The sequence below is a fragment of the Lissotriton helveticus genome, chromosome 12 (genome assembly GCF_964261635.1).
Source record: "Lissotriton helveticus chromosome 12, aLisHel1.1, whole genome shotgun sequence".
Lineage (NCBI taxonomy): Eukaryota > Metazoa > Chordata > Amphibia > Caudata > Salamandridae > Lissotriton > Lissotriton helveticus.
Window position 1 is genome coordinate 222,210,585 of NC_136073.1, and position 13,003 is coordinate 222,223,587.

Sequence of the window (13,003 nt, forward strand, 5' to 3'; positions counted from 1 at the left end):
ACCATCTTATTCTTAAATTTAAGATTTGTGGTACTCCCATCAGAACCACTGTGCCAATCGCTGGCAGGTTAGCCAGAAATTGGAATGCAATGGACAAGACCGCTTTTCTACAGTCACTAGCCAATGATGTCCCCTCCCTGGACAACGACATAAACTTGTCAGTTTCCACTCTTACTGGCTGGCTACAAGCGGCTAGCAATCTTCATACCCCTTACAAAAGAATCAGACTAGCACGGCGCACGGATGCCAACAGATGGTTTTCCGCCGACTTGAAAACTAGGAAACTGGCCCTCCGGCATCTTGAACGCCTGTGGCGCCGTAAATATGACATTGAGGAAAAATTTAAATATACAAGGGCAAGGAAAGAATATATGAATGCCATCTCCGCAGCAAAGGCAGAGTATTTCTCTTCTCGTATCCTAGACTCATCAAACAAATCTAAAGATATCTTCTCGGTCTTTAATGAATTGACCAACTTGGAGAATGTCCGCCCTAAAGTAATCCCTACTCAGTGTCTGTGTGACTCACTTAACACTTATTTTAGCGACAAAATCACAGACATAAAAACTAGCATTCCCCAATCAAAGACTCCAATCACGACCGGCATGGCAGTCAAGACCGGTTCTGCCACCCTTACCAACTTTCAGCCCATAACTTATGGCCAGCTTTCGGAACTAATGACGAGAGTCAAATCAGGCTCCCCACTGGATATTTGCCCCCCTCGCATTTTGAAAGAATGCTTCTCCACCTACCCAGCCCCTGTTCTTGCCCTCCTAAACCACTCCCTCTTATCGGGCATAGTCCCGTCTGCTTTTAAAGAAGCCACGGTCATACCTCTATTAAAAAAACCCGGGGCTGACCCTGCATGTAAGGCAAACTACAGGCCCATCTCCTTATTGCCTTACTTGGCAAAAGTCCTGGAGGCACACGTGGCGAAAAGCCTCTCTAACTTTCTGGAGGAGTCCTCCTGCTTTGACCCTCATCAGGCTGGATTCCGGCCTGCACACTCAACGGAGGCAGTGGTAACTGCAGTTTTGGACACACTTCGAGACTGCGCAGATAGACGCTCCCCCCAGGCCCTGGTGCTCCAGGACCTGTCGGCCGCGTTCGACACGGTCGACCACAACATCTTGGTCGACCGTGTCAGACAGGCCGGCATACAGGACGCGGCGGCCTGCTGGCTAAGGTCCTTCTTAGAGGATCGCTCCCAAGCGGTGCGCCTGGGGGACCTAACCGGTGTTAAACAGCCTATTCCTTGCGGAGTGCCACAGGGCTCCTCCCTGTCACCTCATCTTTTTAATATATATATATACTCCCTCTTATACAAACCCTGAGGGACAAATATGTGAGAGTATTTAATTATGCTGATGGCCTGCAGTTACTCTTCACCATTGACAACTCCGAAAAATCCATTAGTCACTTCCAGTTAACCATGAGGTTTATTAAATCCTGGATGGATCAAAATCAGCTGAAACTAAATCCAGGTAAAACCGAACTGGTACTGACTGGGGATAGTGCTAAGCATTGGGGTCCCCATTATTGGACATCAGATCTGGGTCAAGCTCCGCAACCATCATCATCGGCTAAAACGCTTGGAGTCATTGTGGACAGTGACCTTTCATTAAAAGCACAAGTGGGCCAGGTGGTTTCCAAATGCTTCTACCAGCTAAAAAAAAATCAGGAAGGTCCGGCGACTACTAACGCCAGAAGCTATCACCCAGGTTGTGATCGCCACTGTCCTGTCCCATCTGGATTACGCGAATGCCATCTATTTGGGTCTCCCAAGCTATCTACTCAAGCGTCTCCAGATGGTGCAGAACTATGCTGCTAGGATGATCCTAAAGCAACCAAGGTGGCAGGCAACGACTCCCCTTCTCATCAAACTGCACTGGCTTCCGGTCACACAACGCTGTACCTTCAAAGCAGGCTGTATGATCTTTAAGTCGCTGCATGGCAAAAGCCCTAAGTTCATTAACCAACTAATCACCAGATACGTTCCCTCCCGCAACCTTCGCTCACTCCACCTGGGCCTTCTCCAGACTCCCCCCTTCAAACTTAAACGCTCTGGTGGACGTAGGTTTGCAACACTTGCCCCTTGCTTATGGAACACCTTTCCCTTGGAGATCCGGTTTTGCCAAGATCTCCTACCTTTCCGGAAAGCACTGAAGACCTGGCTTTTTAGACAAGCTTTTTAATCTACTTTTTTCTCCTCACCCCCGATTGTGTTACTGTCAATTTTAGCGCCAAGAAACTAATCGGTGTTAGTGTGCTCAATAAATGATTTAATAACATAACATAACACTTTGGATAGATGCAGGAGATCCGGGTACCACCATTGGCGAGGCCAATCCGGAGCCACTAGAATCATGTCTGTCTGCGACTTGTACAGTTTCTTGATCACCAAGGGAATGAGTGGAATCGGAGGAAATGCGTAGAGTAATTTCTCTGACCAGTCTATCCATAGAGCATTCCCCTTGGACCCTCGTTGTGGGTACCTGGACGCGAAGACGTGGCATTTTGCGCAGTCGGCGTCCGCGAAGAGATCGATTTCTGGTGACCCCCAGGACCGGAAGACATCTCTTATCACTTCGTCTTTTAAGACCCAGTCGTGCGCTTCTGCGAAGTGTCTGCTTAGGTCGTCCGCTTGGACGTTGAGGACACCGGGCAGATGGACAGCTGAAATTGTCATACCCCGAGCCAGAAGCCACTTCCAGATTGCTTGCGCTTCCAGCGACAGAGGTCTGGATCTCGTTCCGCCCTGCTTGTTCAGATAGTACATCGTTGTTGTATTGTCCGTCTGAACAAGCAGAGAGGCTGACGCGAGTGCTGGAAAGAAAGCCTTGAGAGCCAGATGAACCGCTCTGAGTTCCAACATGTTTATGTGATACAGTCTTTCTTTCTCTGACCACACTCCTTGAACTTGAAGGTGCCCCAGATGGGCGCCCCATCCCTGCAGGGACGCATCTGTCACCAGCGATCGTCTGGGCATGTCCTCTTGAAAAGGCACTCCCACTATCAGATGACTCCGCTGCATCCACCATCGAATGGAGATCCGCACCGACAGAGGTAGTGACAGTTTGTCTTCCCAACGGTTTGAAAACTGGGACCACTGATCCTCCAGAGACTGTTGCAGAGGTCTCATGTGCAGTCTGGCGTTCGGAACGAGGAAAATGCAAGACGCCATGGGATCCTAGCAGAGACAAGATCTGTCTGGCCGTTGGTCGAAGATTCTTTAGTAAGGTTTGACATTTGAGGAGAATAGAGGATAGTCTCTCCTCCGAAGGATACGCTTTTGCGTCCTTTGAATCTAGAAGTGCGCCCAGATAGTGTATCCTCTGTGAGGGGTTGAGGATAGACTTTTTGAAGTTCACGTGCAGGCCCAGCCGCCGCAGCTGATGTATGCAGAACGTGAGATGTTGTTGAAGCAGACTCGGGGACGCACTCTTTAGCAGCCAATCGTCTAGATAGTGATAGACGAAAATGTGTCTCTTCCTTAGGAAAGCCGCTATGACTGCCATGCACTTTGAGAAGGTGCGAGGAGCTGACTTTAGCCCGAAGGGCAAGACTGCGTACTGGTAAAAACTGGTTTGTATGCAAAACCTTACAAATTTCCGATGCTTTGGGGCGATGGGGATGTGAAAATACGCATCCTGAAGATCTATAGAGCACATCCAGTCCCTTTGATGCAGAAGTGGAATTATTCGATGTAACGCCAGCATTCTGAACTTTTCTCGCCGAATGAATTGATTGAGGCGCCTGAGATCTAGTATGGGCCTGAATTCCTTGTTTGGACCTTTCTTTGGAACTAGAAAGTATCGGGAGTAGATGCCTTGTCGACGATGTGCCCTCGGGACCTCCTCGATGGCTTTCTTTAAGATTAATGCAGACACCTCCTGCTTCAAAAGATGAAGTCGATGGAACACAGACTTTTGAGGAGGAATGGAAGGTGGAGGAGACTTGAATCTGATTGCATATCCATTTTGCACAATATTCAGCACCCATTTGTCGTTTGTGATGTTTTCCCACTCGTCCAGACAAAAGCGAACACTTCCCCCCACCGGAGTGGGTAACGGGCTCAGGGGAAGCAAGCACTCACTGTTTTTGTTGCTGCTGCTTGTTTCCAGGTGCAGACTGTCTGGAAATGCCCCCTCTTCCTCTACCAGGACGACGCTGGGAGAACTGAGATCTTCCCTGATTCTGCTGTGATGACCATTGAGGGGTTTGAACCCTCTGCTGGCTCTGTCTCCGATCATAAGGACGGTATTTTTTCTTAAAGCTGTCCTTTCTCTTTTCAAGGCCAACAGCTCTCACAGTATCGAGCTCCGTCTTCATTCTTGACATCTCATCGTCAGCAGGAGACCCAAAGAGCGATTTGCCATTGAACGGCAAATTCAGAATTCGATGCTGAGCTTCAGGCTTAAGACCCGTAAGCCTTAGCCATGCTGAGCGTCTTGCACAGAGTCCATGGGCATAGCCATGTGTAGACAAGTCGGAAGCATCTGCAGCTGCGCTAATCACCTGGTTAGCCACTAGCCCACCTTCATGAAGGATTTCCAGAAAATCCTGCTTGTCTTCTTTTGGAGGTTTTTCTGTAAAGCGAGACAAGGAATCCCAAAGAGAACGGTCATAGCGACCCAGTAAAGCGGAGGCGCTGGCAACCTACATGTAGGAAGGAGAAGTGGCACACATTTTCTTTCCTACTGAGTCCATAGCTTTGCTGTCCTTATCAGGGGGCACAGAGGATGATGCCGCTCCTGTCTGATTCTTACGAGCCGCTGAGACGATGACTGAATCAGGTGGTGGCTCAGACCTCAGAAATAAAGGATCATTGTCCGGTGCTTTATATTTCTTTGTTTACAACAAGGGGTGGTGATGGACAGAGTCTCTGAATTAAGCAGAGTACTCTCACCCAGTCAAGAGATCAGGGCTAGATCCAACACCGTTTTTTTGCTCATTGCACCATCCCAGTTTCAGAACCTGGCTGTATGCAAATTAGTCTGTCCCTGGCCCAGTGCATCATGGGAACAGGGCAGACCAGACTACAAAAGCCAATTCTTACACTGGGAAGGAAACAAGCTTCCGGGGACCGGTTTCTGCCATTTCAGGCGTCTTCGGCCCGGCTTGCTTGAATCCTGATGGTGCAATGAGCAAGGGACTCACATCTGAGTATACCCTTCCACGCTTAGGGTGGACAAAATTATTTACAACAAGTAGCTTGTTTCCTTTCCAGTGTAAGAATTGGCTTTGTAGTTTGGTTTGCCCTGTTCCCATCATGCACTGGGACAGGAACAGACTAATTTGCATACAGCCAGGTTCTGAAACTGGGATGATGCAGTGAGCTAAAAAACGGTGTTGGATCTAGCCCTGATCTCTTGACTGGGTGAGAGTTTTCTGCTTAATTCAGAGACTCTGTCCATCACCACCCCTTGTTGTTAATTATTTTGTCCACCCTAAGCGTGGAAGGGTATGCTCAGACATGAGTCCCTTGCTCACTGCACCATCAGGATTCAAGCAAGCCGGGCCGAAGAGGCTGAAATGAAAGAAACCGGTCCCCGGTAGCTTGTTTCCTTTCCAGTGTAAGAATTGGCTTTGTAGTTTGGTTTGCCCTGTTCCCATCATGCACTGGGACAGGAACAGACTAATTTGCATACAGCCAGGTTCTGAAACTGGGATGATGCAGTGAGCTAAAAAACGGTGTTGGATCTAGCCCTGATCTCTTGACTGGGTGAGAGTTTTCTGCTTAATTCAGAGACTCTGTCCATCACCACCCCTTGTTGTTAATTATTTTGTCCACCCTAAGCGTGGAAGGGTATGCTCAGACATGAGTCCCTTGCTCACTGCACCATCAGGATTCAAGCAAGCCGGGCCGAAGAGGCTGAAATGCCAGAAACCGGTCCCCGGTAGCTTGTTTCCTTTCCAGTGTAAGAATTGGCTTTGTAGTTTGGTTTGCCCTGTTCCCATCATGCACTGGGACAGGAACAGACTAATTTGCATACAGTCAGGTTCTGAAACTGGGATGATGCAGTGAGCAAAAAAACGGTGTTGGATCTAGCCCTGATCTCTTGACTGGGTGAGAGTTTTCTGCTTAATTCAGAGACTCTGTCCATCACCACCCCTTGTTGTTAATTATTTTGTCCACCCGAAGCGTGGAAGGGTATGCTCAGACATGAGTCCCTTGCTCACTGCACCATCAGGATTCAAGCAAGCCGGGCCGAAGAGGCTGAAATGCCAGAAACCGGTCCCCGGTAGCTTGTTTCCTTTCCAGTGTAAGAATTGGCTTTGTAGTTTGGTTTGCCCTGTTCCCATCATGCACTGGGACAGGAACAGACTAATTTGCATACAGCCAGGTTCTGAAACTGGGATGATGCAGTGAGCTAAAAAACGGTGTTGGATCTAGCCCTGATCTCTTGACTGGGTGAGAGTTTTCTGCTTAATTCAGAGACTCTGTCCATCACCACCCCTTGTTGTTAATTAGATTTCTTTGTGGTCCGCGAAGGAACTGCTCCTAAGGATGCCGGGGTTAAGAATTTGTGCTCCGCAGGTTCCAACAGACCCGGAACCAGAGGAAGTAAGGGCCTTGACGACAACTTCTGATGTAAGGTCTCGAAAATGACCGTTGTCTTAGCAGTAGAGACCGGCATCTCGATATGCAGTTTCGCTGCACCACGACAGAGAACCTCATTAAAAGTAATCACGTCATCAATTGGTGAAATCCTACTCGGAGGAGTTGATGACAGCGTTGGAGAGTAGTCCCTCTTTGAATTTGTAGACCTTGTCGAAGATCTAGTATCGCGTCTTCTAGAAGAGTGACGACGAGAAGACCTAGGAGATGGTGAAGCTCGCCTCCTCTCCGATGGAGACTTTCTCGGTGGAGTACGCTCACGTCGTATTGCAGAGTGTACCACCCGTACCAGAGGTGACCTCGATCTAGCAAACACCGGAGACTTGGAAGGAGACCTTGGAAGGTTCATTTTTCTTATCTTCCAGTCTCTGAGCTCACCCAGCCATCGCGGCGAGATGTTAGCCCCTGTAGGTGAGGGCGCTCTCGAAGGCTCTGGAGAGATTTGCACAATCCGCAACTCAGGTGAGGAAGAGGACCTACCAGAAGCCCCAGAAACCTTAGACCGGTCTTTGGACACCGTTCTAGGCCTTTTTGCAGCAGGAGACGTCGACAACATCCTCTTCGACGTCGATTTTTCCAACGGTGACTTCCTCGACGGCGATCTCCTCGACGGCGATCTCCTCGGCGACTACCTCCTCGGCGACTACCTCCTCGGCGACTACCTCCTCGGCGACTACCTCCTCGGCGACTACCTCTTCGTCGGCGACCTTTTCGACGACGAATGCCTCTTCGGCGTTGACGTCAGGCGTTTTGACGGCGATGATTTTCTCGGCGTCGTGTGCCTCGACGTCGCATGACTGGGGCTCTTCGACGTCGAAACCTCTACTGCCCAGGTCGACGTCATGGCACCTCTCGACGGCGACCTTGACTGATGTTTCGAGCCTCTCGACGGCGACCGTCGACGTCGATGAGACAACGTCGAGTCCCGTCCTCTTGTAGTAGTAGGCGAGCCAGACCGGGACCGCCTACGCCCATGTCGCTTCTCACCTTGCTTCGACGGCGAGGGATGCTTCGACGTCGACGTATGCCGCGACGGTGATTTCGATGCCGATTTTGAGCACACAGGTACCTTGGAAGAAGATCTGTCCCTCGAAGTTGAAGGAGACCGATGTTTTCTCTTCTCCCCTTTGTCCTTACGCTGAGAAGAAGGCTTCTTGGAGTGAACATCTTCTCTTCCACTCACAGTTTCTCCTCTGTCATACAGGGACTGAAGCCTGCTCTTCTCTCTCTCTCTCAAAGTTCTACCTGAAAGCTTGCTGCAGTGATAGCAAAGTTCTGGCTTGTGAGAAGAAGGTAGACAAGCTACACAGACCGAATGAGGGTCTGTCTTAGCCATTTTTTTACCACAGGCCGGACACTTAGCAAATAAGGCCGGCATTGTGACTGGAAAAATAGCCAAAAAACAGTAAAGAATTGTTGGATTAGTCAGATAATGACTAAAGACGTCGAGTAAAGACGAAAAAATTAGAGAAATACCAGAAGAAAGTGAAAATATATCACCAACTGGCGAGCTCAATGCTCCAGGATCCTCACAGAAGGAGCCGGAAAAAAGAACTGACCTAACTGTCACCTGTGGTGCATGATGGGAGCCTGGAGGCTCACAGAGCTCTTAAAGGCACGGCGCCAGATTTTTCTGTTGTTACAATGCAGCCTATCTAGGCTAAAGCTGCCTCTATGATCCTGCCTGTTTTTACCTTTGAAAATAAAGGTTTTGTGTTTCAAAGAAAACCTAGGCAGTGTTTTCTTCTTTACATTAGCATATAATGTGTTTTATATGTCTTTATTTAGCAAATGTAAAGATTTTACAGGCTATTATGGCAGTTTTTTGAGCCTAGTATGGTTATTTTGGGCTGCATATGTATATGTATATGCATATTATCTATATATATATGGTTATTTTATGCGTATTTAGATGTATTTATATATATATATATATATATGTAGATATATGCATATTATTGGCTATTGCTCCGGGGTCCCGCACGTGGGCGGGAGTATTCAGTGCTTATGACTATTGATGAGTATCCCCTGGAAGAGAACGGCTTGTTTCAGTTCTTTGGTGGTCATGGCCCCCCACCCCCGGGCAACGAAACACATGGGAAAGGTATCATAGGAAAGCGGAGAATTTCCCCTTTCAAATGACACCCCTCCCTAGTGGATCCCTGCTTGGGGATCGCCACAGGAGCGCGATCCTCAAGCAGAGATCCACCCACTAGACATCAGGAAGAGAGGAGCAGCCCTTTGGGCAAGGGCTTTTGCTCCCCCCATGATAATTTGGGCATAGTCACTCGGTCTGCCCTCCCGGGAGGCAGATGGGGCTGCCTTAAATGGGCACTATAATGCCCCCACCCCTCCCATAAAAATGGAAACTGAATTTCTATCCCCTGGGGCGCAGATGGGGGCAATAGCACCTGATCTACCCCCGGGGGGGGGGGGGGGGGGGGGGGGAGTAGAAAGCCCACTAGGCAAGGTCGTTTTTTTTTATATAATCAATGAGGGGTGGTGGCTGCCAATGCCCCCAACACAAAAGGGACAGTCTTCCCCCCGGAGGCAGATGGGGGTTATTATCCCTGATATAAGACAGCAGGGATTATTTTTAGTTTAATACTTAAGAGGTGGAGGCTGCCCTAAACAAGCACTAATATCCCCACCTTCCAAACCTACCAAACCCAGACATTTCTTAAAGGTAGACATACGGGGGGGGTCCAGGGAGGTGTAACATGCCCGGATCTCCCAAATTTTTTTACCCGGAATACCCTGCAAACCTCAATTTTAGCAACAAAAAAACGAAATCACGTTTCCCCCACAGTTGTGTGTGGAAAAGTTGTGGAATCCCCGGGCCCGCACATATTTCCTACCACCCAGCTATTCCCCAGGACTCACAATAAAAATGTTACTTCACTTGCGTGGGTGGGCCAAGTACCCACAACAGGCAAAAATGACTGGGTTTTGCACGGGTGTGGAGGGGGTCACCTGGGTTTTTGGCCCCAGGCTAGGGAAACCGACCAAAGCCAAACATTTCTGAAAACAAGACACCGGGGGGGGGAGTCGAGGGAGGTATGGCGTGTGTGGACCCCTCAACATTTTCCTACTCCGAATCCCCTGCAAACCTCAAATTTAGCTGGAAAAAAAAATCTATTTTTTCTCAAATTTCTGTGTGGGATCACGAGGCTGACACAAATTTCCTACCACCCAACGTTCCCCCTGGTCTCCCGATAAAAATGGTACTACACTCTTGTAGGTGGGCCAAGTACCCAAGAGTACCAACATGAATAGACCAAATAAGAAAACAAGGTAAAATAAATAATCAAGACAGTCTGTGAAAAAGATGGACCAACATTACGTTCAAGAGGCAGGTATTTTGATTAGAGTAGGTGTTAAGTAGCTCACTGTTAATGGGGGGGGGGTGGGGGAGGGTGCATCCACACAAATGCAGGTCCACACAACAGTGTGACAGTTGTACTGACTGATGAGTGCATAAATATGCTAGAGAACACGTGGCACTGGGTTTTAAGAGTAGGTTAATTTTTTTGCTAAGGTTTCTTCAAACATATAGATACAAGAGTCATCCTCAAGGTTTGCTCGAGCACTTTCATCAAATATTAATTTACCTAAGTATAAACAAGAAGGCAATGATGACATCCATACCTCTGCTGGAAACACTTTGCTGTCAAGTGTGTGCTCCGAACCCCAATCATCTATGGCACCCCAGTGGAAATGAAACTGCTTGAGTTTGAACTGATTCTTCAGTGGTCCCCCTTTAATTACTGTAATAAAAAATAAAGCATATTCACTTAAACATGGGCAGTTGCATTCCTGCTATGCAATTAGTGACTATACTATGAGGCACAATCTAACATGCATGTAAAATAATATTTAAAAGCACTACCTTGGACTAATCCGTCTTATAAAATATATAAACTGAAATAAACTAAAGCAGTGTCACTATAACCTGTTAAAATCTGTTTTCAGTTCATTACATTTTCTCTCACTTGGAAATAATACCATACAGGTCATGCTTCTAAATTTGGCAACAAAAGATAATTTTTCCTTTAACAAAAAGATTTAATTAAAAAAATGATCATTTGTCTACACAAACTTTAAAGAAACCTAAATGTTTTTAAAGGACTAGTTTGCCATTCTGATATTGTGGAATCTTGATTATAGATTGTTGTCAAAATCATAGAAGCATGAGAGAAAACATACAATGTGGCTTGGTTTACAAAAAGTTCAGGACGTTGTGTGGACAAGTATGCACCATAAAAATATGTATTACGAAAAGTAGAATACACATTGAATGGATTTTACTGTGGAAAAGCAAAGGGATGAAAGTAATCATTCATATTGAGACATATGCATAGTCTGTGTGAAACGAAACTTTGTTCTTTACTTAAGCAAAAAAAAGTAATTCATTTGTAATTGGCCTTGTGTGGTACAAAGCACCACAGAGAGGAACCAGACATGTAGCTCCATTGCAAAAATTTTGCAGCTTGTATAGAAAAAAAAGTTACTTCCTTCATTAATGGAATTTCAGTATTTCAGTTTGCCTAACAGTTGTTTCAAAAGCACTGATAAAACTACTGGTTGAATAAAGTAATTTTAGAGTGAAATACCTATGCCTTAACTTCAGGTCAATCTCAACAAATTATGAGCAACTGTCGAAGTGTGAACTAAATGTATTCCGGATATAGGCGAGAGTGCACGTATCTTTCTCCATATCTAGCAGGTCCCATACCCTATTATTCCAGTGTAATATTGTGCTCTATTTCACAATAACTTGTTATGGCTGCTAGTGGAAAGAATGATTTACCTTTATTGGAATATAGGCAGTGTATGAATAGGAAGCCACAGTTTTGGGGCATTTCTAGATTGCATTAATCAAATCACTATCCGCCCCACATCCTCTGCTGCCACGATCCAATCTGACAGATACATTTTCTTTTACCTTATAAAGTGCAGTACCTATGAAAAAGCACAGTGATAAGCGTATTTGTCTAGCGTGATTGTTACAGCACTAGTTATTTAATATTCAATACTCAAGTCCCTGCCTCAAGCATATTGGTACTTCCAGATTAACAGGTTCTGTAGATTGGAGAACTTTGTATAATGCAGATATTATGAGCCTGAAACTTCTCAAAGACTGAATCAGTTTCTGGAGAGAATAAGGGACCAGCCAGCCCCCCCTTCTTCTCTAAAGAATTTTTATTTGCATTCATAAAAGAAAAACGTTACAACCATAATGTGAGAGTAATTGGATTTATAAAGTTTTAGACCTTTATATTATTAGAACAATCATCAACTCAGTATCAAGTGGAGATTACGCTCTGCAAGAATAATCAAAGTAAGTTTTGGACACTGTCAAGAAGAAGACAATCAGAATAAAGTACGATTAGATAGTCATCTTGGAAGTGGTAAATGAGACAATAGAGTAATTATACAGTCAAAGTAACACAATTCTTCACAACAAAATTAAGCAGTAAAAATAATACCGTTTTTTAAAGACTCAAAATATAAGGTGGCTGATTTGACCAGGGCCACTTTCCAACTGGCAGAAAGAATACAGCACTGTTTAACTTGTAATAATATTGGTGCCGCTCGCAGCCGGGACTCTGTTGACGCCGTGTGGGGACTACCAGGACCAGCAGCCCTGTGATTAAGCACACCTGTGCCTGTGCTTGCTCTATTTCACGGCTCGCGGCCCCCACTCCGCGGGAGCCGCTCGCAGCCGGGACTCGGTTGACGCCGTGAGGGGACTACCAGGACCAGCAGCCCTGTGATTAAGCACACCTGTGCCTGTGCTTGTGCTATTTCACGGCTTGCGGCCCCCGCTCCGCGGGAGCCGCTCGCAGCCGGGACTCTGTTGACGCCGTGTGGGGACATCCAGGACCAGCAGCCCTGTGATTAAGCACACCTGTGTCTGCGCTATTTTACAGCTCGCGGCCCCCGTTCCGCGGGACGCGCGAAGACGCGCGATGGGCGAAGCACGGGCCAAGGGCGGGCCAGTTTGTGCCCAGTGGAGGCTGGGCTGGGCCACCCCTCTAACACCTGCAATATAAGGTCAGCCATTAGTATTTTTACCTTTGCTTGTGATCCAAAACCTTGAACCAGTTTTAGTGCATTTACTAGTTGGACCGAAATGTCTGGCCATGAAGGAAAAAGCAGGAAAGTGAAGACAGGGGGCCATGTAGTTGGAACCTTGGATCAATTCATCAAAAGGGCTACCTCGGTTCTGGCACATGAAATCGCTCTGACTGAGCGCAGAGAGTCTCAAGAACTAGAATTCGCCAAACGCTCGTCGATGGGAGATTTGATCATGGCACGAACTCCAGTGAGAGCAAATGGTGGAATTATTGCACATGAAGCCGCGGAACTGGGAGGTAG

The 13,003-nt window shown here is 47.0% G+C and overlaps 1 protein-coding gene across 2 annotated transcripts in view; it reads right to left on the reverse strand.

The window, feature by feature from the left end:
- The window catches only part of CA5A (carbonic anhydrase 5A), a 294,099-nt gene that overhangs the window by 89,710 nt on the left and 191,386 nt on the right, over positions 1–13,003 (reverse strand). For both annotated transcript variants that reach the window (XM_078670298.1, XM_078670297.1), the window contains exon 3: positions 10,271–10,389. In XM_078670298.1, the coding sequence (XP_078526424.1) occupies positions 10,271–10,389 (119 nt within the window). The remainder of the gene's footprint in view (positions 1–10,270; positions 10,390–13,003) is intronic.